General features: G+C 27.9%; 6 protein-coding genes across 11 annotated transcripts in view; 3 read left to right on the top strand and 3 right to left on the bottom strand.

Annotated features, from left to right (window-relative positions):
- Positions 1-24,150, top strand: part of LOC127283437 (39S ribosomal protein L41, mitochondrial) — a 30,678-nt gene that overhangs the window by 5,449 nt on the left and 1,079 nt on the right. Inside the window, exon 2 of one of the 2 annotated variants that reach the window (XM_051308308.1) lies at positions 23,809-23,869. The gene's annotated coding sequence lies outside the window, so the exon portion shown is untranslated. Of the gene's footprint in view, positions 1-23,476; positions 23,638-23,808; positions 23,870-24,150 lie in introns of those variants that run through there. The other variant, XM_051308309.1, reaches the window with a different exon arrangement.
- On the top strand, positions 22-8,635 carry LOC127283419 (telomere-associated protein RIF1). The gene is made up of 12 exons (XM_051308276.1): positions 22-561; positions 961-1,155; positions 1,228-1,522; positions 1,596-2,525; positions 2,601-2,803; positions 2,878-3,018; positions 3,099-3,264; positions 3,337-3,544; positions 3,628-4,241; positions 4,323-7,277; positions 7,353-7,592; positions 7,668-8,635. The coding sequence occupies exons 1-12, from the start codon at positions 473-475 to the stop codon at positions 8,478-8,480; spliced, it is 6,849 nt and encodes a 2,282-aa protein (XP_051164233.1). The 5' UTR covers positions 22-472; the 3' UTR covers positions 8,481-8,635.
- On the bottom strand, positions 9,369-11,199 carry LOC127283428 (peptidyl-prolyl cis-trans isomerase-like 4). Its single transcript, XM_051308294.1, has 4 exons — positions 10,988-11,199; positions 10,412-10,902; positions 10,092-10,333; positions 9,369-10,018 (listed from the first exon to the last, which is right to left on the bottom strand). Exons 1-4 carry the CDS (start codon positions 11,055-11,057, stop codon positions 9,478-9,480), a joined length of 1,344 nt encoding a protein of 447 aa, XP_051164251.1. The 5' UTR covers positions 11,058-11,199; the 3' UTR covers positions 9,369-9,477.
- LOC127283438 (CXXC motif containing zinc binding protein) lies at positions 9,904-17,814 on the top strand. 3 transcript variants are annotated; one of them, XM_051308311.1, is made up of 4 exons: positions 9,904-10,037; positions 11,262-11,347; positions 11,432-11,842; positions 17,686-17,814. In XM_051308311.1, exons 3-4 carry the CDS (start codon positions 11,440-11,442, stop codon positions 17,718-17,720), a joined length of 438 nt encoding a protein of 145 aa, XP_051164268.1. In that variant the 5' UTR covers positions 9,904-10,037; positions 11,262-11,347; positions 11,432-11,439; the 3' UTR covers positions 17,721-17,814. The 3 variants fall into 3 exon arrangements, with proteins under 3 accessions (XP_051164268.1, XP_051164267.1, XP_051164269.1); XM_051308312.1 differs by lacking the exons at positions 9,904-10,037; positions 17,686-17,814 and having other exon boundaries at positions 11,268-11,347; positions 11,432-11,503; positions 11,585-11,944; XM_051308310.1 differs by lacking the exons at positions 9,904-10,037; positions 17,686-17,814 and having other exon boundaries at positions 11,432-11,944.
- LOC127283420 (uncharacterized) lies at positions 11,949-20,845 on the bottom strand. Its single transcript, XM_051308277.1, has 8 exons — positions 19,399-20,845; positions 18,051-18,431; positions 17,527-17,951; positions 16,926-17,453; positions 16,501-16,858; positions 15,722-16,428; positions 15,487-15,659; positions 11,949-15,418 (listed from the first exon to the last, which is right to left on the bottom strand). The coding sequence occupies exons 1-8, from the start codon at positions 19,549-19,551 to the stop codon at positions 15,189-15,191; spliced, it is 2,955 nt and encodes a 984-aa protein (XP_051164234.1). The 5' UTR covers positions 19,552-20,845; the 3' UTR covers positions 11,949-15,188.
- On the bottom strand, positions 20,994-23,224 carry LOC127283431 (hydroxysteroid dehydrogenase-like protein 2). 3 transcript variants are annotated; one of them, XM_051308298.1, is made up of 2 exons: positions 23,067-23,224; positions 20,994-22,437 (listed from the first exon to the last, which is right to left on the bottom strand). In XM_051308298.1, exon 2 carries the CDS (start codon positions 22,426-22,428, stop codon positions 21,205-21,207), a length of 1,224 nt encoding a protein of 407 aa, XP_051164255.1. In that variant the 5' UTR covers positions 22,429-22,437; positions 23,067-23,224; the 3' UTR covers positions 20,994-21,204. The 3 variants fall into 3 exon arrangements, with proteins under 3 accessions (XP_051164255.1, XP_051164257.1, XP_051164256.1); XM_051308300.1 differs by lacking the exon at positions 23,067-23,224 and adding an exon at positions 22,879-23,036; XM_051308299.1 differs by lacking the exon at positions 23,067-23,224 and adding an exon at positions 22,765-22,868.

Here is a 24,150-nt window from a genome sequence, read left to right as displayed (position 1 = left end):
TTGTTCAGCATTTCGCGCTGATTTCGCGCCGAACGCAAGCCAATGTGGGAAAAAAAGTTTTATTTGCGGCATTCCTCAACTTACGTTCGTGTTGTTTTTTCCTGCTCTAATAAACATTTCTCGTCTAATTAAATTTATAACAAACAATTTTATCAAGAGATTTTAAGAAAAAACAATTATTGTGTGGTGAATTTGATTAAAAGATCAAATACAACGATTGCTTAGAAGTGAGACGCCTGAAGTGTGCAAACGCGTAAGCCTCCTAGGCTTTTAGTCTTTTGCGTTCCTTTTTGAAAAGTGTTTTTTTTTCAGTTACATACATAAATTGATATAAATAAAATGGGTTACATAAAAAATGTGACAAATTTACAATAATTATATCAGAATCCTGATTATTTTGTGTGCAATATCAAAAAATTTATCACGAATAATTGGGAATGTGATGATCAGCAAAATTTCTATATAAAGAAAAATGGCTTATACAATATCAGAATTAATAAAAATCCTTCACGGAAACAAAACTTTTGAGGAAAAATGTTCTGCATTGAAACAACTTGGCAGGTAAGATATTTTTCTGCTAGCACTATTGTTGATTCTCTGAATATCGATTTTGTAAAGTTTTTTTTTTTGAAATTGGGTGGAGGGAGTGTAAATTGAAAATATATAAAATCGGAAGCAGAACTTTGCATCTATACAATGAATAGAAATAAAATTATTATTAAGTTTAGAATGTTTATTTATTATATAAGGTTGCCTACTATAGTTCAACGACCTTAGCTTCAATATATGTATAGTGTATTATATACTTTAGATTTAGAAGAATTCAAACTCCTATTACGTTAAATTTAATTAGATGAAGTTGAAATTAAAAAAAAAATGTTATGGTTTATTATACTCAAATTTTGTTAATATGTGACAAATTATATTACAGTATATTTAACACATAAATTCTTTTCATAGTTATTTTACAAAAGACAAATTATCGGAAAGTATAACGGATGATGATTTCATTACATTATACAAAATATTAATTACTTGTGACGATACAATACAGCAGGAAGCATGTTGTACACTCGGCATCATTATTTCAGACCAAAAGTTAACAAAACCAAATTTTATACAATCTGTTCTGCAGATTACTTCAAGAGAAAGCAGGTAAGAAAATTAAAAATCGTTTATTGACAAGTGCAAATTGGAATATGTTAAACATTTTTATTATTATAACAGGATTAGATTACTTTCAATTTTGGATAAATTGGATGACAAAGCGATGACGATACTTGTCAACGATGCGCAAGTAATTAATTTAATTAATGATTGCTTAAAATTCGTTCAAGTTGAAACGATGACTTGGCTTTCACCTGCTGCCAATGGCGATAATTTGGAAAAATTAATAGAAAGTGAAAACAAACCGCTCAGTGAAGATGAAGAATTGGAATCAAAAATTATTTCCATGTCATTTGATTTTTTATCGAATATTTATAAAAATGTTCAAGTTATTTCTCAAAAGCAAATTCAGATGGTATAATAATTATTAAAAGTAATGAAATATTTTTTGTGATTTGATTTGTTAATATTTTAATATTTTCTTTTAGTACGATTCAATTATTATGGAAAAGATTGTAAATATGGCTTACATGGGTCTAAAACATCAAAGACTATCAGCATCAAAAGTATTTTACCAAGCAATTGAATCTGATTTAGGGTTCAGAGTACGTCAAGTATTGCCAAACAGTTGGATTAATTATAAAAAATCATTGCAAGATATATACTGGAATCGAATGTGTCTACTCGTTTCAGCTTGTTATCTCGATTGGGCAACATTGTGGAATTATAGTATTCAATTTTTAGGAAAAGATCTTCATCGAGGAGCGGGCTTGATTAATAATTTGTTGAGTGTTGAAGAAAAAGCCTTTAAATCATCTGATACTAATATTAGAAAACAAGCTTTTTATTCATGGAAATTATTGGTGGACAATTTTGCACTTGATCCACAAGAACTTGCGAGTGCAAGACGTATTAAATTGCTTTGTATACCGCTTATTGCTAAGAATAGCAAAACAGAATTGATAGCATTCGCAAAATTTGAAGTCTGGTGGCATTTAATTGTGAAAATTTATAACGATCTTCCAAAAGTCATAAATGCTGTATTGATTCCATTTTTAAATTTTTGTTTTGGACCACTTGGCGATACGCCACTTTTATCATCTAAATTGGATATTTGCGCATCACCTGGCAAAAGATTTCATAAAACAAAATTAGCATCTCTTGATGCTTTATTACAATTTTTATTAGGCACAGAATCATCAGTAAATGGTGTATTCGCATCTGTTTTAGAAGAACGAATTCCTCATGCAGTGACAACACAAGTTTTTCAAGATAGTTACAAAACATTTACACATAGTGTTTTTGAAGCTTTTCTTATAATTGGTCAATTTGAAGAAACTGAAATATCGAATAGATATTTAGTCAGCACAACGTTATGGAAAAATTTAATTACCAAGCTCGATGAATGTGAATCCAAGGTAATTATAATAATAATACTTAGAATATTATCTAGAAAGTAGGAAATAATACAACTTTTTATTTTTAATTTTTAGGATGGAATTTACAAAGATTTATTAATGGTCATTACTGAAATGACACATCATATTTCGAATAATTTGTTAATGGAAAATCTTTTGTATGATGTGATTTTGATCAATATTGCTGAAATGACAGAAAAATTTGTTTTTTCTGATGATACTTTGTCAAATTTAATAATTGCCCTATTGAAGGAAATGAATTTGAATGATCATAAAAAGTAAGCAGTTTTTTTCTCTTATTTATTTAATTGTTTAAAATAAATTTTTATATTTTTCAATAATTTCCTTATAGAGATGTTTGTGAAGCGATAAGGAAGCTTCTTTTGCATTTTATAAGTGATAATAACATTGTTCATGTTCAACAAAATAAACTAAAATTACTTAATTCTGTATTGGAGAAATCATTAAGTGCAAAACCTGAAACAAGTAATGTGTAAGTCAGCATTTTTATAATTTTATTTATACACTTTTATTTTCTTTGGAATAATTTTAATAAGAGTCGTTTTTTTTCAGAAATATGTTGGTTGATATGTGGTGTGTCCTGGTGGAAGGCCTTTCTAAATGGCTTGAAAGTTGTCATACATTAAATGATGGAGACACAACTGGGAATAATTTTTCTGCAATATATGCCATTTTAATGTACCCTTTTTCTCATCTATTTGTAAATGATATGAAACAGGTTTGTTGTTTATTAATTTTTTGATTGATTAATGTCAAAATTCGAAGTAAAATTTTTCTTACATTTTTATAGGTACAAAAAATTACTTCGCATTGGTGGGATGCCTATAAGCAATTTGATTTACAAGTTGATTTGGAGACATCAATAAAATCTAATGAAGTGATAATGACAACAGCAGATAAACTTCGAAATTGTCTGAAAAAAGAAAAAGGCTGTCTTCTTCTTTACGCTGCTTGTTTAAATTCTCTAATTACTAACATCAACTATGAGTCTTTGCTTGGTAAATTATTATTATTATTATTATTATTACTACTTTACTTACTTAAAAAGTAGTGGAATATATTTTTTAAATTTAATTTTCAGGTATTGAACAAGTTCCAACAATCGTTCATCTAATAAATGATCTTGTACTACGTGTATTCAAAGAATCTGATTATAATGCAGCTGAAATGATTTTAAGATCATTGTCCGCGTTCATGATAACAGTTTATGGTCAAGATCGAAAAAAATCAATTCAATATTTACAAGTTATTCGACCTTCTATTGAATTTATTTTAGCTCAAAAAGGTGATGAGAATTTAATGAAAGAAATTGCAAGCACTTGGGATACAGTTGTTACAATTTTTAAAGGATTAAGCAATAATCTTAGTTACGATTTACTTTCATCATTTCAAAAAAGTATTGTTCTTGCTTTATGTCATACATGTCAGGAGATTATTTCCCAGGCTTTAGTGATTTTAACTCTCGCTGATAATGTCGATGAAAAATCAAAAAAATTATTAGGAGAATTGGGAAATTTAACGAAAGCATCGATTAACATTGATACAAAAGTAGAGAACAAATCAAAACCCACAAAAATAGCTGGTAGCTTTTTAAACAGAAAATCAGTGGATAATTTTGTCAGTCCATCTACTTTTAAAGTTAATGATACATCTTTAAAGAAAAGTATCAACGTTTCATTGGATCTTGATTCTCAGGTATATTTCTAAAATAATTGGTTATTATAATTTTTATTGAAAAAGAATTTTAATTTAATTAAAAATTATTTTTCATTTTAGGATTACGTTGTAATTAAGTCTGATGTTAAATTCGATGTTAATCGTCTAACGGACCATCAAAAGGAAATTTTAAAAAAGAGACGCGACGACATTCCTGCATTATATAACGATCTTTCACAATCAGGTTCACAAGATTCACAGGAATTACAAAAATGGTTTGAAAAGAAACAATTGAAGACAATTTCAAGCAAGGAGTTGTGTGATTCAAATAAAGAAAATAAAGAAACTTTATTGAAGGAGCCAGTTGAAGTGGAGCAAGTTAATTCCGAATCAGTTGGACAACTTGAATCAAAAGAAGAAATCGAAGCCAAACAAGTGGATATTTCCTCTGCAGATGATTTTGAAAATCAACAAGATTGTCCAGAAAATAAAAAAATTGAAATTCAAACATCCTCATCAAATCGAACGGACAGTAAAAAGAGTGAACAATTTTTGCCACAACCAAGAACGAAAAAAAAATTAAAATCTGTCACTTCAAATTTAGAAATTGGCAAAAAAGGCAAACGAAAAGCTGATGAAGAAGTTACTGGAAATCCAAAACGAAAGAAATTACATTCGTCTGAATCGTCTGATAATGAAAGTATTAAATCGTCTGAAAATGAAGAGGTACTCAATAAACGAGTTAAATCTGAAATTTCTCGCTTACAAATTGATATGGTACGTTCAGTTTTTGAACCTTTACCAAATAGACGTCGTTCTAAATTGGCTGATTGCACTTGCAAGGATCTTAGTTGCAAAAAAAATCATTCACCAGGAAGATTGAGATCGGAAATGAAACCAGATTCTGCGAAGAAAGCATCATCATCATCATCATCATCATCATTGAACAAATCAACAGATTCAGTTAAAAGACGTTCGAGAAAAAATCCAAAGGTAGAGAGCGCTGAAGACGAAAAGCAAAAATTAATTGGAAAAGTTAAATTGGATACCACAAATTCTCAAATTTTAGATGATAAATTAACAACTAAGAAAGAAGACAGTCCAGTAGTTGAATCAAGTGTCATTGAAAATTCACAAGATATGGAAGTTGATATTGTTGAAGGTACTCAAGATATTATTTCTAAACCAAAATTATCAAATCGTGTTAGTGATAAAGAATTGCTTATTAAATTAAGTAAAATGAATTCGTCACAAAAAACAAATGATCAAGGAAAACAAATAGACGAAGATGAAAATTGTATGCAAATTGTTGAAAATCAAATAATTTCTGACGAGAAAAAACCTATTGCTTCATGTTCTACATTATCTTCATCATCTGTAAAATATACAACAGTTCATATATCATCACCAAAAGGTATTGTCAAGAAAACAAAATTAAAAGCCTATCCTCTTCAAGGACGTGCCGCTCAAATGTTGGGCTTAGTTACAAAACAAGGTTTAATGGAAAAGGACTCAAAGATTGATGACGAAGTAAAAAAATCATTACAAAAGGCAAAAAATCATGAATCTGAAAATATCGTGAAAAAAGGAAAAGAATCGGAAAAATTAGGAAATCAACTTGGAAGTCGTCAGGTGAAAATATTTAGTAATATGAAAGTTGATTATTGTTCATCACCACCTGGAAAATTATTTGGTGGCTTAAAGAACGACGGTGAGAAAATTTCACCAAAAATGAAAAATGCTATTGATTCGGAGAAACTTGCCGAGAAACTTGTTGTTACAAATGAAAAGGAAATTGAACTCTCACCAATAAAAGATAAGGATCTTCCAATTCTCGAATGGTCGAGTGCAAATCCTCCCTCGCTAACAGCATCTCCAAGTGCTGGAATTTTAAAAAGACAATCATTAATTGATATCCTTACCGGTGATGAGACAACACCAAATAAAAGAAAGCGTGTGAGTTTTGCCGATCCACCAGTTTCTCAAAAAATGGGTTACGAAGTTGCCACCGGAGAATCACCTCATAAAATAAGTAGACCATCACGTCATTCAACACGACGAGATACACCGCTGAAATCAAGACAAAATAGAATAAGAATGTTTCAAATTGACGTTGTTGATGCAGGTGAAAAAATTGAAATTCCAATTGAAACATCTACGAATGGAATTCAAGTTATTGGAGGAGGAAAATCAGAAGAATTGCTAACTGAAAATTTGGAATTTGCCGAAGAGGCCACAGTAAAAATCGACGGTGATGAGAATGAAAACGAGAATATTAAAGTCGATTGTCCTGAAAGTAGTACACCGGTTAGAGTTTTAAATATTACAAATTCAAAACAAGAAATGAAAATTCATGATTCAATGCACGAGAAAAGAGATCATATTGAATCGTCAAGTCTCGTTGAGGAAATATTTGGAACACAGGAAGATATGTTTGCAGGTAACGATACAAGTGATGAAAGTTTAAAAATGTCAAATCAATCCATGTCCAATAAGAATAAAGCCGATATTTCCTATCAAATGATGACACCTGATTCTGTCAAGTTGAATGACTCATTATCAGAAACAGCAAATTTAACGAAAAATGAATCTTTAGAAAATACAGTCGATGTTCAAAATGTTTCTAGTTTTGAATCAACGGATGACGGTGGTTTTTGTGAAAAACCAATAAGATGCAGTACAAGAACAATTGCCGATGCAGAACAGGATACCCTACCAGTTACTGATTCTGTTTTCGAAAGTATTAGTCAAGAGACACAAAATTCTGTCGCAAGTATTATTAATCTTCCAAAACCTGAAGCATTCGATTCAACATATCCAATTTTCCCCACACTTTCTGATTGTAAAGATTCTATTAAATTGATTGTCGATAGTCTCGCTAATCCAATGTGGGTGAATCATTTGGAAGCATTTTTAGCGAGTCGAGAAATTCATACAGTTGGTGATTTAGCCAAATTATCAGAGAGAGAAATTAATAGGATACCTGTTAAAGGTAATCCCAAGGTGTCGTTTGTTAAGAAGGTTTTAAGTAAATTTGAAAATGACAAAATAACAGTTGATCATCACTTGGAAAAAGTAAGTAAAACGTAATAAAAATTATTTTATTTTTTTTCCCCTATATATTTTCTTAATATTCTTTTTATATTTTAGACGTCTTCAGTAAAAACAGAAGAATCGTTGATAATTTCTCCATTATTATCAAATATTAACACCTGTAAAACCCAAGATGGATCATCATCGTCATCAATGAATCAATTGCCAAAAACCGCATCCAAATCAGTTGCCATTCAAATGGAATTGGGAGATCTTTTAGATGAAATTGACGTTAATCTTGTACTTGAAAGTGCAGCAAGAAGATGTTCTCCCGAAAGTCTTCTCGCTCAATTTAAGGTAAAAAAAATTATTAATTTAAATTATTAGTCTTTATTTAATTTTAAACTATACATTTATTTTATTTCTTTTCAGTTGAAAATGCGTAATATGCCTGAAACTGAACTAGAATCAGAAACTTTAAGATTACTTGGTATCAATTCAAAACCAAGTCAAAGTGAAATGACATTAAGATCTGCTTGCAAAGCGTGTGGTATAAATAAAGTTCTTTTGAAGCTTCCAGATATATTTAGCGGTGACAAGCAATTTTTTGTCAAAGTTCTTAGTGCCTATAAGAAAAAATTTCAAATCAGCGATTGCCTCAGTGCATTCGATTTAAATGAATTGAAAGATGCTCTCTGTCAAAAATGTAAATCATCAGAACTCGCTGAAATGCTATCAAAATGTTTGAAAGAAGAAGAAGAAAAGGGAATCAGTGAATCAATGGGTGATCTTTCGGATTTTACACGAATTTTAAAACGTGTTCCAGCTGATGTTTTAATAAGTCACACGGTAGCAAATGATGAATTAATTCCCTCGCATATTGTTCTTGATATTGCCCTTCAAAATAGTACAGATGATGCTATTGCACAAACACTGAAAGCACAATCGGAAGTAAAAAAAGAGAGTGTCTTCCATAAAATTTGGACTTTATCTTCGGCACTCAGTCACGTGGAAAAAGAAGCATCGGAAACGGAAGTATTAGAAATAATACGAGCTATTGGACAACGTTTAAGGCCAGAAAAGCTTCTCGAAGCTTTTAGAGATTCAATGAAAGATGATAATGATTCAAGTGAAAAAGTTCTTTTAGGACTTTTCAAAGTTATCAGCACAAAATTAAAACCAGATAAACTATTGGACATTTTCTATGAATGCATGAAGAACAAAATTCCATTAACTGATAGTTAATTTTCGATTTGTATGGTATAAAAAAACTCATCAAGAATTAACAAATCCCAAGAGAATAGAGCAGGAAAAATTGTAAAATTATCTTGTCATCATTTTATAAAATGCCAGAGAAATGTTTTGACTTTATAGACCAAAATTAAGAAAGGTTATTTTTTTTATTCATAGTTATTTTTTGGGACTTTTAATAATCAATTATTTCTCTTATAGTATTAGATATATAGTTTATATACTTGTAGTAAAATCTAAAACAGAAAAATTTTAGAAAATTCGTTTTTCATTAAAATTAGTGTTCTCTCTTTTCTAAGAATTTAAAAATTGATTTACTTTAAATGGAATGACTGTTTGATTGTTTCATTATTATTATTATTATTATTATTATTATTATTATTATTATTAAAATAAATTATTAATATCTTATTAGTTTACGAACTAAATATGTGTGCGATTGTTTTTCGAAATTGAAGAAAATATAGAAGTAGAATTTATTTTTTAAAAAAACTAAAAAAAACCCATTAATTTATCATTGTAAGTGAATTTTTGACGCATCGTGAATGAATAGTGTCTCTTATTAAGTATTTTTAAGTTTATAAAACCTAAAATTAGTTCTCTGTAAATATTTTCACAATCAGCACTTTCAAAAATGTTAACATTTAGAGATACAATGCTATTATAAACACTTTGTTTTATTTTAAAGTGAAATATCACTTATTTCTTAACATTATTTAGGTATTATTTAATGTCTTTTAATAAATAAAAAAAAAGCAAAGATTTAATTTTGTACATGAGCATGAACAATAAAAAGTAAAATAAATCAATCATGGAATAAAGTCTTGCGTAACTTTTGTAAGTAGATTTTAACATACAAGTTAAACTAATTTGCTGAAAAAATACTGTATTTCATTGTTTTATTGTTTTCAATTTCGTAAATTTTCTAATATAAATAATTCCAGTTTTGATAATTTCAAAGTAATTGTCTATAATTAATCTGATATTTTATTTATCTTCTTCTTGTTTTATCTTTCTTGTGATATTTATCTTTATGAGAAGTTTTATAATAATTTTCTCTATCTCTACTTCTGCTTCTACTTCTTCTGTAATTTTTACGATCTTTCTTTTCTGATGATCGACTGTGAGAATAATAACTCTTATGAGTTTGAATCGATTTGTGATCAGATTTTCTCTCTTTTTCTTGTTTATATTCGCGTCTGTTTTGATGTTCTTTGTAACGATTAGAAATGGGACTTCTATCATTATCTTGATTTGAATTATATTTTTCTCTTCCCTTGTGCCTGGATGAATGTTGTTTATAATTTTCATTATTTTTTTCAGGTGTCTCTGTAACATAATGAAATCCTTTTCCTTTTCCACGCCAACGAACTTTTGCAACTGATTGTGAGAAATCAACATGAATTCGTCGATCGTCAATTAATACATTATTCATTTTTAAATATGCTTCTTCACAACTTTTTCGATTGCCAAATTCAATGAAAGCATATTGAAGAGAATCACCAGTTTGACGGTCCCTTATTACTTCACATCTGAAAATATATAAAGAAGGTATATTTAAAATTGCAAAATATTTTCATTATAAAAATTCCTTTCAAAACGTACCCTACTATTTCTCCAAATCTACTGAAAATAATTTCCAAATCATCATCGTTTGTAACGGGATTTAATTTACAAACAAATAAAACATTTTCCGGTGGTGCCATATCAGCATCGGGTAAATCACCAACAATTTCTAATATTGTTGCTCGTGCTTTTGCTTCTTTTTCTTTTTGCATTTCAATAATTTCATCTGTAGTCATTCCTTCCATGTCGTCAATATTTTCATCGGCACCGATTCGATCACTCTGAAATCAAATTAATAACTGTAATGATAATAATAATAATTGTTTTATATATATATATATATATATATAAAGAATTACCTTTAAAACTTGCTGATTAGGATCAGGACTTCTGTCAGGTATTACAAGACCCAAGGGATCATCATATGGATCCACTAAAATAACAGTGTGAGTTATTCGAATATCTTGATATGGTCTATCTTTTACATCACAAATTGTTTCATTTAATTTTAAAATGATTTCTAATCCTTCAGAAATTTCACCAAAAACACAATGCTGTCCATCCAAAGATTGTAGATTGGGAGCTAATGTAATGAAAAATTGTGAACCTAACATGCTATTACCACAATCAACCATTGATAAAAGTCCAATTCTATCGTGCTTAATTTTAGGCATTTTTTCAGCTTCAAAATATCGTGCTTTTTCACCCAAAATCATTCCATATATACTTTCTCCTCCTGTTCCAGTGGAAGTTGGATCTCCGGTTTGAGCAATGAAATTACTTTGTACAGAGTGGAATAAATTCCAATTGTAGTATTTTATTTTGCATAGTTTTAAAAAATTTTTACAAGCTGGAAAAAATGATTTTTTATTCAATAAATTGTGATTTGTTTTCTATTTTACATACATAGAGGTTAAAAAACGTATATCACTTACTTTGTGGTCGTTCGTTTATGAATAAATCAACTGTAAAATCTCCTATTGTTGTCTCGATGACAATGGCCATTTTCGTAATAAAAATATGTTTTTTTTATTTAATTCATTAAATTAATTTCCTTTTTAATGAATATTTTTCACAAAACTAACATTTGTGACATCGGTGACATCTTTTAAGTTAAAACAACATAAAGGTTTTTCTGTTTTTTTTTTCTGACCAAATCGATATGAACCGTACCTAAAAATGTCACATTTCGAACGTTCTACTTTACAGATTGGTACTACTGACCATCTGCAAATAGTTTCACACTTTCTACCTGCGTGCAAGGGATTTAAGAGGTTATACTTTTTTTAAAAAAGGTAAACATTCTATTGTTTTTAAATTCTAATATTTATTTATTTGAAACTCATGAATTTTTGGATTGAATTAATATTATTGAGCAGTGTTGACCATGGTTAAAATCGCTCTTCAAATAAAAGCTACACTTGAAAACATTGAGGAATTAAAACCAAATGGTTCAGACTTTCGTTGGTATTTCAAATTTTCCTGTAACAATTGCGGTGAGGTTTCTGAAAAATGGAATTACGCTTCTTTAGATGAATCAACACCTGCACAACGTGGAAACGCTATTAATCACTTTATCAGTAAATGCAAACTTTGTTCACGGGAGAATTCGATGACAATTATTGAGGATTCCATAAAGTCTTATAATTCGGATGACCAAGGTAAATTCAAAATAATTGTCTGTTTGGAATGTCGAGGAATTGAGCCATGTGATTATTCTCCAAGAGAAGGATGGATTGCTAAAGCATGTAACAATGGAAATGTATTTACAGACATTGATCTCAGTGACGGTGAGTGGGTTGAATATTGTGATAAAATTAATAGTTCTGTAGGAATCTATGAAATAGAAAGTCGTTTTGAAAGAATTAAATAAATTGATTGATTTAAAATAATGGATAATTTTTTAATATAATTTATTTATATCATCAGATACATAAAAAATTATTGATATATAAATGATATTGCTTGCAACAATAGTACCATTTTAATACACCTTTTTAACTGTGTTTAGTCATTATTGACTAGAACGATAATAATATTCGTAGTAGAATATATATCGTAAAATTCTCGTCGTACTTGTTTACATTTATGAAAATATGACACGAAAATTGATGACAGGTCAGTTATTTTTATTAATTGTCATTTTTTTTCATGTCCTGTTATCAAATTATGTTTGTGATACAAAAACAAACAATAATAATTCCATGTCAACGTTATTTTTTTCAAAAAGTAACTCGTTACCATTATTTTGAAAAATAATTTTTATTAATGTTTTCCATAGTGTAATTATTATGAAAAATGTTTTATAGTTAAATAAACTACAATTAACAATTATTTCTGTAAGTAGTTATCTTTATTGTACTTTTAAAAAGACAATAAAAGATATCTGCAAATAGATCAAATATACTTATTTTATAAGCATAGTCGATTGATAATATAAAAAAAATTGTATTGCAATTGTTAATAGTAACGCGTTACTCTGAATAAAAAAATACTTGAAGGGGACGTCTTTTAAAAGTAACGTTCCCAAAAAGTGAATAATATAGTAATAATAAATACATACATACATACAATGTATATTGCTGCAGTGAAAATTTTTTAAATTTCAATATTTAACAAACTTTCAACTAAACTTAGTCGATATGTACATAAATACAATATTTAAAAAGTCTCGATAAAAATTTTCGAGAAATATTTACTTTTAAACCATAAAGGATTCACAGCAAACTTCTTTGATCGTGTACAAGTTTTCATCATTTACTAAAATATCATAATAACATCTAAAAGACTACTAGGTATTTCTTGTTACTTTTTATCTATTTCTATAAGAACTACTTAACTATATCCTTAATGGAGCTATGGAATATTTTTGAAAGTATTCCATGTTTTATTAATTGCTACACTGTCCTAAAGTTTAATGTAAAGAGTACCTAAAGAGTATCTATATTGGGAAAATTCCAAATGAATCTAATTTTTTTTCATATTTCCCTTATAATTTAATAAGTTTTATAATGATGTAAGTTAGAAATAAAATTAATGAAAATAGAATGTAAAATTAATTCTACTTTTTAAATTTATAATACTATCAGTCTATTCTCTTAAATATCACTTTCTTTGCCTCTCTATAAGAATTATCTTAAGCCATCAATTATGTTTTCTTATTTTTTTTCTTTGACAAATTTGATAAATTTCTATAAATAATAAAATAAAATTCAGAACAAAATATTCAACTAAAGAAAATTTAAGGTGAAGCTTGACTTTTGTTTCAGATTCGAAAGAGTAAAAAGAAATAAATATTTTATAAAAATAAAAATGAAAAATAGTATAGAAGATACATTAACTACTAATACAATTTCTACTGTTTAAAGAGGATTAATTATGCGTGTAAAATACGTTCCTAAAAATCTCTATTGACTATTAAAAGCCAAATCTACTTTTTCTTTAGTTTTTTGACAAAAAAAAAGTTTATAACTTTATATCAAAAACGTTATCATTAAGAAGAAAAAATAATTTTTTTGTTAATATAGGAAGAATGTCAGTTGTAACATTTTGTTCTTGGCATCACTTAATGTTTATGTGAATTAATATTATATGAAATAAAAAGTAGATCATAGATTTCATGGTGAAACTCTATAACGGAAGACGTTTTATAAAAAAAAAATTAATCCTTATTTCAATTAGTAGAGCAAGTATGAGAACTAACACCTGAGGTTTTATGTTAAATATTCATTCAGGAACTATGAACATAATTTTCCTATAATAATTATGTATTAAATAATTTTCAAAAAGGGCTACAATTAGCATGCCTATTTAGTTGCCTTTAAATAATTATGAATAATTATATTTTGTAAATGGAGATTACTTGAGATTATTTCTATTTACTAGTTGGAATTTTCAATAAACTGCAGATACTTGTAAGTTTATTGCGAATATAAAAAGAACTCCTAATATTTATTTGGAAATATTTCAAAAGTTTTGCTCTTTTATTGCCAATAACTGTCAATGAAACTAAATTACTTGATTATTTTTTTCAAAAGTAGATATTGAAACATGTTTCATTCAATCACTTTATCAAACGAACGAAACATTCTTATAAAATATGGTCATCTTTTCTTCTCTTTCTCTCTCTCTTTTTCTTGTTTTTATTAGAAGATTAATGAGAAACACACCCAGAAAATATCTTGTATTTGCAGTTTCGATATTTCATATCGTTTATACTCAGAAAAATATACATAGCATGTTTCTACCTGGCTGTGTTTAGTGCGCGCATTTAGTTTTTCATCAAAAATTTTGTTAGAATCAATATGAGATTTATAAAATTTTTATTAACAATATTTGAGAATATTTATCTTCATAGTACCATATTTTGTAATGTTGGAAATATTGCTACAAAATTTTGTGTTATGAAGGTAATATTTTTCATAAAATAGAAAAAAATTAATTTTTCAGTCCCACTTTAAAATATAATTTATCCTCCCCCCCCCCAATTCTTGAAATTAGCCAAGTATAAAGACACTGTTTTTTTATATGTAATTTTTTCAAGTATTTTGAATACTTTTAATTTACATCAATCGCAGTAAACACAGAGAAAAAATATTTTTAAAATAAATAAAATAATAATATTAATTATAAAATGAAAGAATATTGTTAAAAACTAATAAATTCATTTCAATGTTAAATAGTATTCTTTTTTAATAGTAATAATCATTATATTGAATAATTGAGCTCCTAGCATCTATTTAAAGACCAGGAAAGGCATCACTGTCTGTATAATTTTTCATGACACTGAACATGAATTTCAAAGATATCTACCATTTTTATAACAGCTTTTTTTATTGATATATTTATAGTATTGAACAAAATTATTAGTGGAAAAAAAGTCACGTAAAAATACATGATTTTCTTTCTTAGTGAACTAACAATTTTGATCAATACGATATATGCTCGTTTGTAGAATCATTGTAAATAATTTATTGATTATTGCCTACCTTGATATATCCTTCAAAGCTCATATTGCTTTCTAATTCTAATTTTTGACCAGAAATATGAAAGCCTTTCTTCTTTTTTTCTTTGATAGTTTCCGTCAATCAGTGGTAACTTGTCTCTTATTAAAGAATTAAGAGAAAATTTTTTCTCTTAAGAAAAATTATCATTCAAAATTGATGATTCCAGACATGTTTGCTTTAATGTTGCTGATTGATCTTCCAAACTACGTTTTAATCCCTCAATTGTTTGCATAAGCATTTGTCGTCGTATTTGCGATAATTGTTGTTGAAAAACACGATTTTCTTGTACATTCAATTCTGCCACCAATCGTTCTTGACGAAGACGTGCAACTTTTTCACGAAGTGATCTTCTTGAGCCATCTGTTAAATGAAAAATATTTAGAGAGAATTTTAATAAATTTCTATTTTTGTAATTATAATATATTTGCCTGTGTCTTCATTCGTTGTATCGCCATCAGAATTTCTAAGAAGCACATTATGTTCACCTAGGGTTTTTTTAATTCTTCCAAAAGTCACACTTCCTGCATAAACTTTTCTCTTTACTGGTTCACTTTGTGGACAATAGGATGCACTTTCCTTAATAGGATCCATATCTATTGATCTATAAAAGAATAATTTAGTTAAATTTCTATGGGAAATGTTTTTTTTTCCTTTTTTACTGACCTGAAATTAAGAAGAGGCTCTCTATCAATATCTTCACAACGTTCTTCAGAATCAGATGAACTCGATGTGTTACTCTCAATTTTCAATGGTGTAGAAATTTTCGAATTACTTTTCTCTAGAATATTATTATTTTTCATAGCTTCTATATTAGATTTTATTGATTCAGCTCTTTTATTAAGATTTGGTGAACCTTGTTCATAATAATTAGAAGAAAAATTTTGTGCCCTTGATAAATTATCATTGACAATGCGTATTTTATTTTGCAATAGTCCTTTAATGAGTGATTCGTGTGAATCTTTTCTTGACATTAAAGGAGAATCTGAGGATTTAATTTGATGATTTTCCTTCGACAGTCCTATATTCCTTTGTGTTGGAAATTGTCGTTTAGGACTAATGTGTTCTAAATCTTTGATACTTCCACTTTGAAGTTCAGGTTGTGAATTTCTACTTTTTGATAGGGCAAGTTCAATATTTAATTCTGTATTTTTTATCAGTTCTACTCGTTTATTTGTTAAGCCATTGTGAAATTTTCTTGTTGGCGATGGTACAACTGGCGATGTATTATGATTTCTTTGCATATTTACAAGAATATTTTCTGCTTCCATTATTAATTCTCGATATTTTCGATCGGCTTCTTTATCGGCTTCAATGAGAGCGATTTCTGATGCAAATGTTGTCATATAACTTTTTCCGTTTACATAGCTTACCTGCGAATATTATTTATTTATTTATTAATATATTTATTATTCTGTAAATATTATATAAAAAACATTTCTTACTGAATTAGATCTGCGTTTTACAATTTCGGCTGCTTTTTTTTCGACTAGAAATTGTCGAGGAGAGATTAAATTGTCTGCACCGGATGTTTGTTTTATTGGTGAAAAATTATTTTTATTGACATCGTGCTTTTTCCTTCTGAGACAAATAGGAGTGCCTCCAACACTTCGACTTCCTTGATTGAAACCAGAATTTTTCAATAACATTCTCTCAACTAGTACTCTATTTATATTTGCAGTTTCATCATCCCATTTGCGTCGTTGAGAAATTCTCTTCTTTCTTTTCTCATTAGTTCTTTCACTATCAATTTTCTTCAATTGTATATTTTGTCGTTTTACAACATTTCCAATGTTAATAGACCTGTGAAATTAGATATTAAATAAAATTATTTGTAAATAAATTATTTAAATTATCTTTTTTTTCATACCGATGATTTGTTTTTTCCTCTTTATTTCGTCTTTTTATGAATGTTAATCTAGGATCATGCCGTGTTAATGGATTGTTCATGGAGAAAAATGTACATTGTTTATTATTATACAAATGTCCAGATGGATCGAGTTTTTCTAATTCTAGAAAAGAAGTGGCATTATCGATGTAATCAAAATCTTTTTCAAATGGATCATTCTCATCTCCTCCGTCTTGTCCTGTGTCAACATCAGAAAGTGAATCGATATGATCATCACAATCAGTTGGATCACTGTCTGACAATATATCAGTTTCTTTTTCGTAGACATAGCTTTCATCGAATTTACCTAACATTTCGTTTAGTGTTAAATCTTCATCCGATGTGTGAACACTTCTTGTTGTTGAAGATGCTGAACAAGTGCTATTACTACTGGTACTACAGCTGCTTGTACTGACTCTTCCTCCAATTTTAGAACGTTTTTGCATCGCTAGAGAATTATTCATATCACGAATATTCATTCCTGATGTTATTCTCCAGTTCTGATTTATTCTGAATGAAAAAAGAAATTAATAATGTAAAAAAGTAAACTAATAATAATAATAATAATAATAATAGAACTTACGGACTGCGTCCTGCGCTAAGACTTTCCTGTCTATATTCTCGTCTTTTTTTATTTTCTTGAAAAATACTGACATTAATGTCACTAACGCTGCCTGAAGATTCCATTAATTTCAAACCTGAACTAATACTGCTTTCATCTAGAGTAAGTCTTGACTTGTAGCCCGATGTGCTGGCAGAACTGGAAGAATTGGCTGACAGCCATGGATTCGTTCGAATACGTGATCGTTGCCTTGGGGATTGCAGTGGACCCGAAACTAGAGGCGGTGGTATAGAAGATGGAATCGACAGACTATTTATTGATGAATTCACTGAAAACGATTCTGTTCTCTGATGCGAAACTTGTGTATGACAACGGCGCTCTTCTTGTTGAGGACTATAGTTCTGATGGTAGTGTGATGAATAATGATTTTTTGATGCTTCAATAAACTAGTCAAATTGAAATAAGAAAAGGTATTTTTAATTTATTTTTTTCTATAATAACATTATTTAACTAAATTTTTTAATTTAATAATTATTTATACAGACCTTGTTAAATGTATTGCCATGAGAATTTCTTGGCTTATTAATTGATTGATTTGCTGATGAATTTTCACCTTTATCCTGATGTACTCTTCCTTTAATTGGCGCAATTGGCAAGCAATTAACATCGCAATTTTTCTTTCCCCTTGGTGTATTTTTTCTATTTTGAAAATAATGTTTTCCTGTTCTGATATTGATGTAATATTCAGGTGGAAAACTGGCACCAGGCGATGTACCATCTGTCGAATATCCTGTACTATAGGCACTTTCTGGTGATGAGAGATTTACACTTCCAACACCGATGGAAGTACCTGAGGAACCCGTCATCGTCTGTTGATGGATACCGTCCAAGTTCTTCGTCAGTATAGGTGAAACCAATGGATGTACCTTGAAAAATTCGATAAAGCTTTTATGGAAGATATATATATTTTTTTTGGCACAGTTACAAAAGCATGTCTATATGCATTGCTGCTGAAATGCTGTAAATTTCATTTCTATTTTTTTCTACAAATCTTATAATTTGCATTTAAATCGATGATATTTTTATATAAAAAAAATCACATTTAAATAATTACGAGAGTAATTATATAAAAAAAATTAAAAATTCCAATTTAGATTAAAAAAAATATATACATCTTATATTAAGTACGAATTTTTAAAAAAGTAAATGAAGCATTAAACCCTACAGACTATTTATATTCTCTTTTTTTCACATGACAGAAGTTCAAAGTAAACGCCAATATAGTGTTAATGACCTGTCTGTCGTTTACCGATGCATCCACTTTTCAAGCGTGCTCCTATTAGAACATTTCTCAAATGGAAGGAAAAGGTATGTACTTCAATTAGGAAGGTCTGACAAAGCATTGTACTATACCTGTATTATTTTCTTTGCCAGGAATGTCTCATTCATTGTGATCACACAATCTTGAGAATACGTGATAATATTTTATATAGAACATCCCCAACCCTTTTTCCATTACAATTGAAATATCGTATATGGGATGGAAAAAAATTCCACATATGAATACAAAAGTGTATTTTCAATAAACAAAAGATTTGTTTGAAACAAAAGTTAATATTAGAAAAAATGTTCAATTTCCGAGAAAGTAGAAACAGATTTTATATACATTGCATTATATATAAAAATGTTAAGAATTTTCCAATAATAAAATAAAATATTTAATTTAATTAATTAAAAGTAGAAATACTCTGTTATATTTGAATATAAATAGTCTAAATTCTTTTGTATAAATTATAAACTAATTGATTATTTTTATTATATTATTTTAAATTAATTTTAATATAAATTAAAAAGTTATTTTTGAAATGAATAGAAAAAATTGGTGATACTAACTTGGCAAGGAGCAGACAATCTTGTATAATATTTATTTGGTGAATTGCAATTAGATTCAAATCCTTTTTCACCTTCCTTTAAATCTTTCTTTTTCTTTTTCTTTGGACGTACAATGTGTGCTTCCATCCATGTCCTCAATTTGGATCCAAACATTTTTAAACTTCTTTAATCAATTAAAGTGATACAAAATATGTATTTTCAAAGATAAATTGTATTGAATATTTGGAAAAAGACTTTTTTTAATTCAAAAATTCACATTTTAGAAACATTCCCGTTATACAATTAAGGTCATGGAATTAATTTAATATCCTTTAGTGGCACATCTATTTTCATTTCTTCTTATTAATATTAAGGAAATCTCTTGCATATTAAATTACTTTTACTAATTTAAAGGATATTTTTGATAACTAATTGAAAATGAGAGCGATATAATATTATACTATTCCAATAACAATCACTATACAATATTGAGGGTTAAAACACTGTTCTCGATAATATTGAAATTAAGAGATAAGGGACAACAGTAATAATGTGTAATACAATAACACTGGAAATTATTTTCTTAATTTTCGAATTAGTAAGAAAATCAGTGAAGGCGAGTCTTGTACACGAGGAATCGACCAAGTAACATGAAATTACAAACTTGCTCGAGTGAATGTCCGGCAAAAGAGAGGGATGAGCACACGCGTACGACGCATGTCTTTACGAAGGGGTGCAGCTTGCACACTTTGTTTTTATACATATATAAATTCAAGTTTCAATTCAAATCATTTAAAAAAGAATCCATCTAATTTAGAAATTTTATATTAATAATAATTATAATCCGGTTTGAAATGAAAAATCGAATTGAATTTTATAAAAAAATGATTATGTGAAATATAAATTTGGAGTACACAACATAATCATGTTCACAAAATCGCATACATATAACGTAAAAGGGCTAATTGTAGTCTTATATCATAGGATGTTAACTGCGCAGGTTGTGAAAGAGGAGAGGCGCCTGCGAACAGTGAAATTTTGTAAGGGTAGTTGTCTGTAAATTCCGTTACTTCGATTGAACTCATGACTCTTCTTTAAGTGCCAACACACATACAATTGAATAAACTATTTCAAAATATTTCACCAAATATTTAAAATATAGGAAATTAAGTAGAATAGTATATGCTTAGTCAGACCATATAATCTTGAAAATTTTAATATTTAACGTTATGGGAAATTAAGTAGAATAAGTATATGCTTAGTCAGACTATATTGTCTTTCTACTAGAGAAAAGTATTGTACAAAAAGTTATAAATTTTAATTTTAAATAATATACATTTCATTAAAGTAAACAAATTTAAACAATGTAAAAAATATATTTATTAAATTTTAACTACAAAAATTAAAACATAAAAAAGTCTTAGATTAATTTAATTATAGTTACACACAATTAGACATAATATGCAAATAAGTTTAACCAAGTTAAATAATTATTTGACAATTTGTAAATTAATTAAAAATTTTAATTATAATTCTTTTATAAACAGTTCGAAAAATATTGAATATCACATAATTTTTAACTCCCCATGAGTTTTATTTATTACAAACACCATAGATAAATTTTAAATCAGAAGAAACATACCTTTTATTTGCTTCCTTATATTACATCTTTTAAAAAAGAACATGGACTTTTATATATGATTATAAAAAATATAGATCAACAATTTGTATATATATATATAAATATTGTCATTATCGATAAATACCTATTTAAAGTAATAAATCAAAACTTTTTATATTTGATTAATAAATTGTTAGTAAAGTTCTTTAAAGTTTTGACTTTAAATTTACCATTAGTTTCTCTAATTTAATTGCTTTTTGAATATTGCCCGTAATTTTTAATTTACCAGTCATAAAAGCAGAGGCAGGTTTTATTTTACCAGTAAACATGGCAAAGAAATTTTGCGAATCCATAGTGAGAACTGCATCTGCTGGTTGATTTGGTTCACCTCTACCAGTTGCACCTTTTCCATTTTTTAAATCTATGAACCAAACACCCTCTTCTTCTCCTTTCACATTAAATTGATATATTGCTCCAACTTTATCGACAAGCTCTGAATTTAAATTACCATCAATAACTGAAAATAAATTAGCTATTTTAGTAGCACAATTATTATTTTCAGTCTTATTTTCATTTTGTTGTGAATTTATCGATTCATCCAGAAAAAAATCTAACATTAAACTTTGTTCATTTCCTGGGACACATGAATATTGAGTGAAGTCTGTAATTCCTTCTTTTCTTAATAAATCCTCATCAACGAAAAAGTTTCCAGTAACTGATTTACTATTTTTACAAACTAAGGCATAAACGGCATCTGCCATAATTTCAGGTTTTCTACTATAATTTGCTGAGTCGCCACCTTGTAACATTTCAATAGCAGCTGTTTGAATAGCTGTTTTAGGCCATACAGCATTTACTGCAACTCCTTCATCTTTAAATTCCTCTGCCATACCAAGAACACACATTGACATTCCATATTTTGCCATTGTATAGGCAACATGATTTTTAAACCAAATTGGATTCATATTTAATGGTGGACTTATGTTAACAATGTGAGGATTTTTACTCTTTAACAAATGTGGCAAACACATTTTCGACACAAGAAAAGTTCCTCTCGCATTAATATTGTTCATTAAATCATATCGTTTCATATCAGTGGCAAGTGTACTTGTTAATGAAATTGCACTAGCATTATTTACAAGAATATCAATACCACCAAATTTTTTAATTGCATTGTCTACCGCTGTTTTAATTTGTCCTTCATCTCTAACATCAACAATACATGGAAGTGCACGTCCACCATTCTTTTCAATTTCCTCCGCAGCCGTATAAATTGTTCCTGGTAATTTTGGATGAACTTGAGCAGTTTTTGCAGCAATTACAACATTTGCTCCATCTTTCGCGGCTTTCAATGCAATACTTTTTCCAATACCTCTCGATGCTCCTGTTATAAAAACAGTACAACCTGCTAATTTCCCAGTGTTAATCATTGTTGACACCTAAAATCAATGTTTTCATGTAAAAAAAATAATTCAATTAGTAAAGACAAAATGAATAAGAATATTTTATAGAAAGACCAATTGTGATGTTCTGTTGACAAATTTTTTATTAAGAAATAGTAATTTAATTCTAAACTTTTAAATAATTTTACAGGTATTATAAAATGAAAATAAGGTTATTATCAAACAAGAGATCTTAAATTACACTCCTTTCAACTCGATTAAACGCAAGTTACTCTTTCCTATTCATGAATTCCATGTTATTGTTATAATAAATTCAATTGTTAAAAATATTGTTATTATAAAAAAATGTGAAACATTTCTTACGTTAATTTTTAATGGAAAAATTTGTTGATATTATAAGAAATCTACTGTTCTGTTTATACGGTTCCATGGACTTTAACCTTATAAGTGACTTAACTTTCTTTTATATATACATACCTATATATACACAATAATCATGTATATTATCATTAATTCAAAGTTCAATTGGTGAGGAATTTAAAAATAAAATTTTTTTTATAATATTCATCATGAGTTTCACTTTTAAATATGTATTACTATCGTTAATACTTATAATAACAATATTCTACATAAATAAAAAACAAATAAATGGTGTAAAAATTTACCTGAATAATCACTTTTTAAATTTTATTATTCTTTATATATGTGTGTATATTTCACTAGATGACGTGGTTTGCAATAATTTTAAGGTTATGTGTTGCAAAAAATAATATGGCGGCGATTCGTTTTCCTTAAATTATTTTCATTTCATTTTATTGTTATCTGTGAACTTAAATTTGTAATAAAAAAAGATCACATAACATTTTTTTTAATATTAGAATATTAAGCATATATGTAAAATGTGTGGAATTATTAGTATTTTAAATTTTAATCAATTAATTTGTATTTTCAATATTTTTAAAATTTCCCTCTGTACAAGTAGCGCCCTCGCGTAAGTAATCATTAAGGTGGTTTCATAATAAAATGATGACGTCATTGCTCAAAGTTTCATATTTCGGACGTTCTATTGTGTGTAGTGCTTGAAAATTGTTGAAAGAAAATTAATCATTTTTTTGCGTCTAGAAAAACTCTAATAATCTCTAATATAATAATAATAATAATAATAATAATAATAATAATAATAATAATAAAATATGCATTGTTTTTGGAAAATCTAGCAGTAATTTTCAAATATAGGTATGTATCTGTTATAAATATTTATGAAAAGTTAGTATACTGGAACTTTTCTTGGTTTTTATATTTTGCAACCAATGGATTTCTCAATTGCGCATGCGCTGCTCATTGTCTAGAATTTTTATGTAGAGAATAGAAATAGAAGTTCTAAGAATTAAACAATTAGTATACTATAGTTTTTATCGTTTTTATGTTTAGAAAATATTGGAAATATAATCATTATCCTATATTATAGGTATATAGTCTGTGTTATTGACAAATTTACAAGAAATTAACTTTTTTTTGTTAGAATTTTCTATAATAACTTTGTGCGGTTCAAACATGAATTACGAACATAACCTCACAAAAATACAATTTTCATATTATTGCGCGAAAATAATATGAAAAAGATATACATTAAATTCATAATAATGTTTTTTATTTTCACATTAATTTGATTAATACTGTCTTTATTTTTTGTACTTTATTGGTAATGTAAAGAAACCCAATTCTTTTGCATTAATTTTTAATTATTTG

The sequence above is a fragment of the Leptopilina boulardi genome, unplaced genomic scaffold (assembly GCF_019393585.1).
Source record: "Leptopilina boulardi isolate dan_hultmark-lab unplaced genomic scaffold, ZJU_Lbou_2.1 LbouV2_31, whole genome shotgun sequence".
Classification (NCBI taxonomy): domain Eukaryota; kingdom Metazoa; phylum Arthropoda; class Insecta; order Hymenoptera; family Figitidae; genus Leptopilina; species Leptopilina boulardi.
This window is presented reverse-complemented; position numbering and strand designations above follow the sequence as displayed.

Coding starts and splice junctions, on each gene's coding strand:
- LOC127283438 (XM_051308310.1), top strand. CDS start 11,440: ATGGTTAAAATCGCTCTTCAAATAAAAGCTACACTTGAAAACATTGAG.
- LOC127283419 (XM_051308276.1), top strand. CDS start 473: ATGGCTTATACAATATCAGAATTAATAAAAATCCTTCACGGAAACAAA. Junction 1,523..1,595: donor CTCAAAAGCAAATTCAGATG/GTATAATAATTA, acceptor ATTTTCTTTTAG/TACGATTCAATTATTATGGA. Junction 3,545..3,627: donor CAACTATGAGTCTTTGCTTG/GTAAATTATTAT, acceptor TTTAATTTTCAG/GTATTGAACAAGTTCCAACA.
- LOC127283431 (XM_051308298.1), bottom strand. CDS start 22,428: ATGATTAACACTGGGAAATTAGCAGGTTGTACTGTTTTTATAACAGGA.
- LOC127283428 (XM_051308294.1), bottom strand. CDS start 11,057: ATGGCCATTGTCATCGAGACAACAATAGGAGATTTTACAGTTGATTTA. Junction 10,334..10,411: donor CTAATCAGCAAGTTTTAAAG/GTAATTCTTTAT, acceptor ATTTGATTTCAG/AGTGATCGAATCGGTGCCGA. Junction 10,019..10,091: donor AGATTTGGAGAAATAGTAGG/GTACGTTTTGAA, acceptor ATATATTTTCAG/ATGTGAAGTAATAAGGGACC.
- LOC127283420 (XM_051308277.1), bottom strand. CDS start 19,551: ATGTTTGGATCCAAATTGAGGACATGGATGGAAGCACACATTGTACGT. Junction 17,952..18,050: donor ATGGCAATACATTTAACAAG/GTCTGTATAAAT, acceptor CAATTTGACTAG/TTTATTGAAGCATCAAAAAA. Junction 16,429..16,500: donor TAAAACGCAGATCTAATTCA/GTAAGAAATGTT, acceptor TAATATTCGCAG/GTAAGCTATGTAAACGGAAA.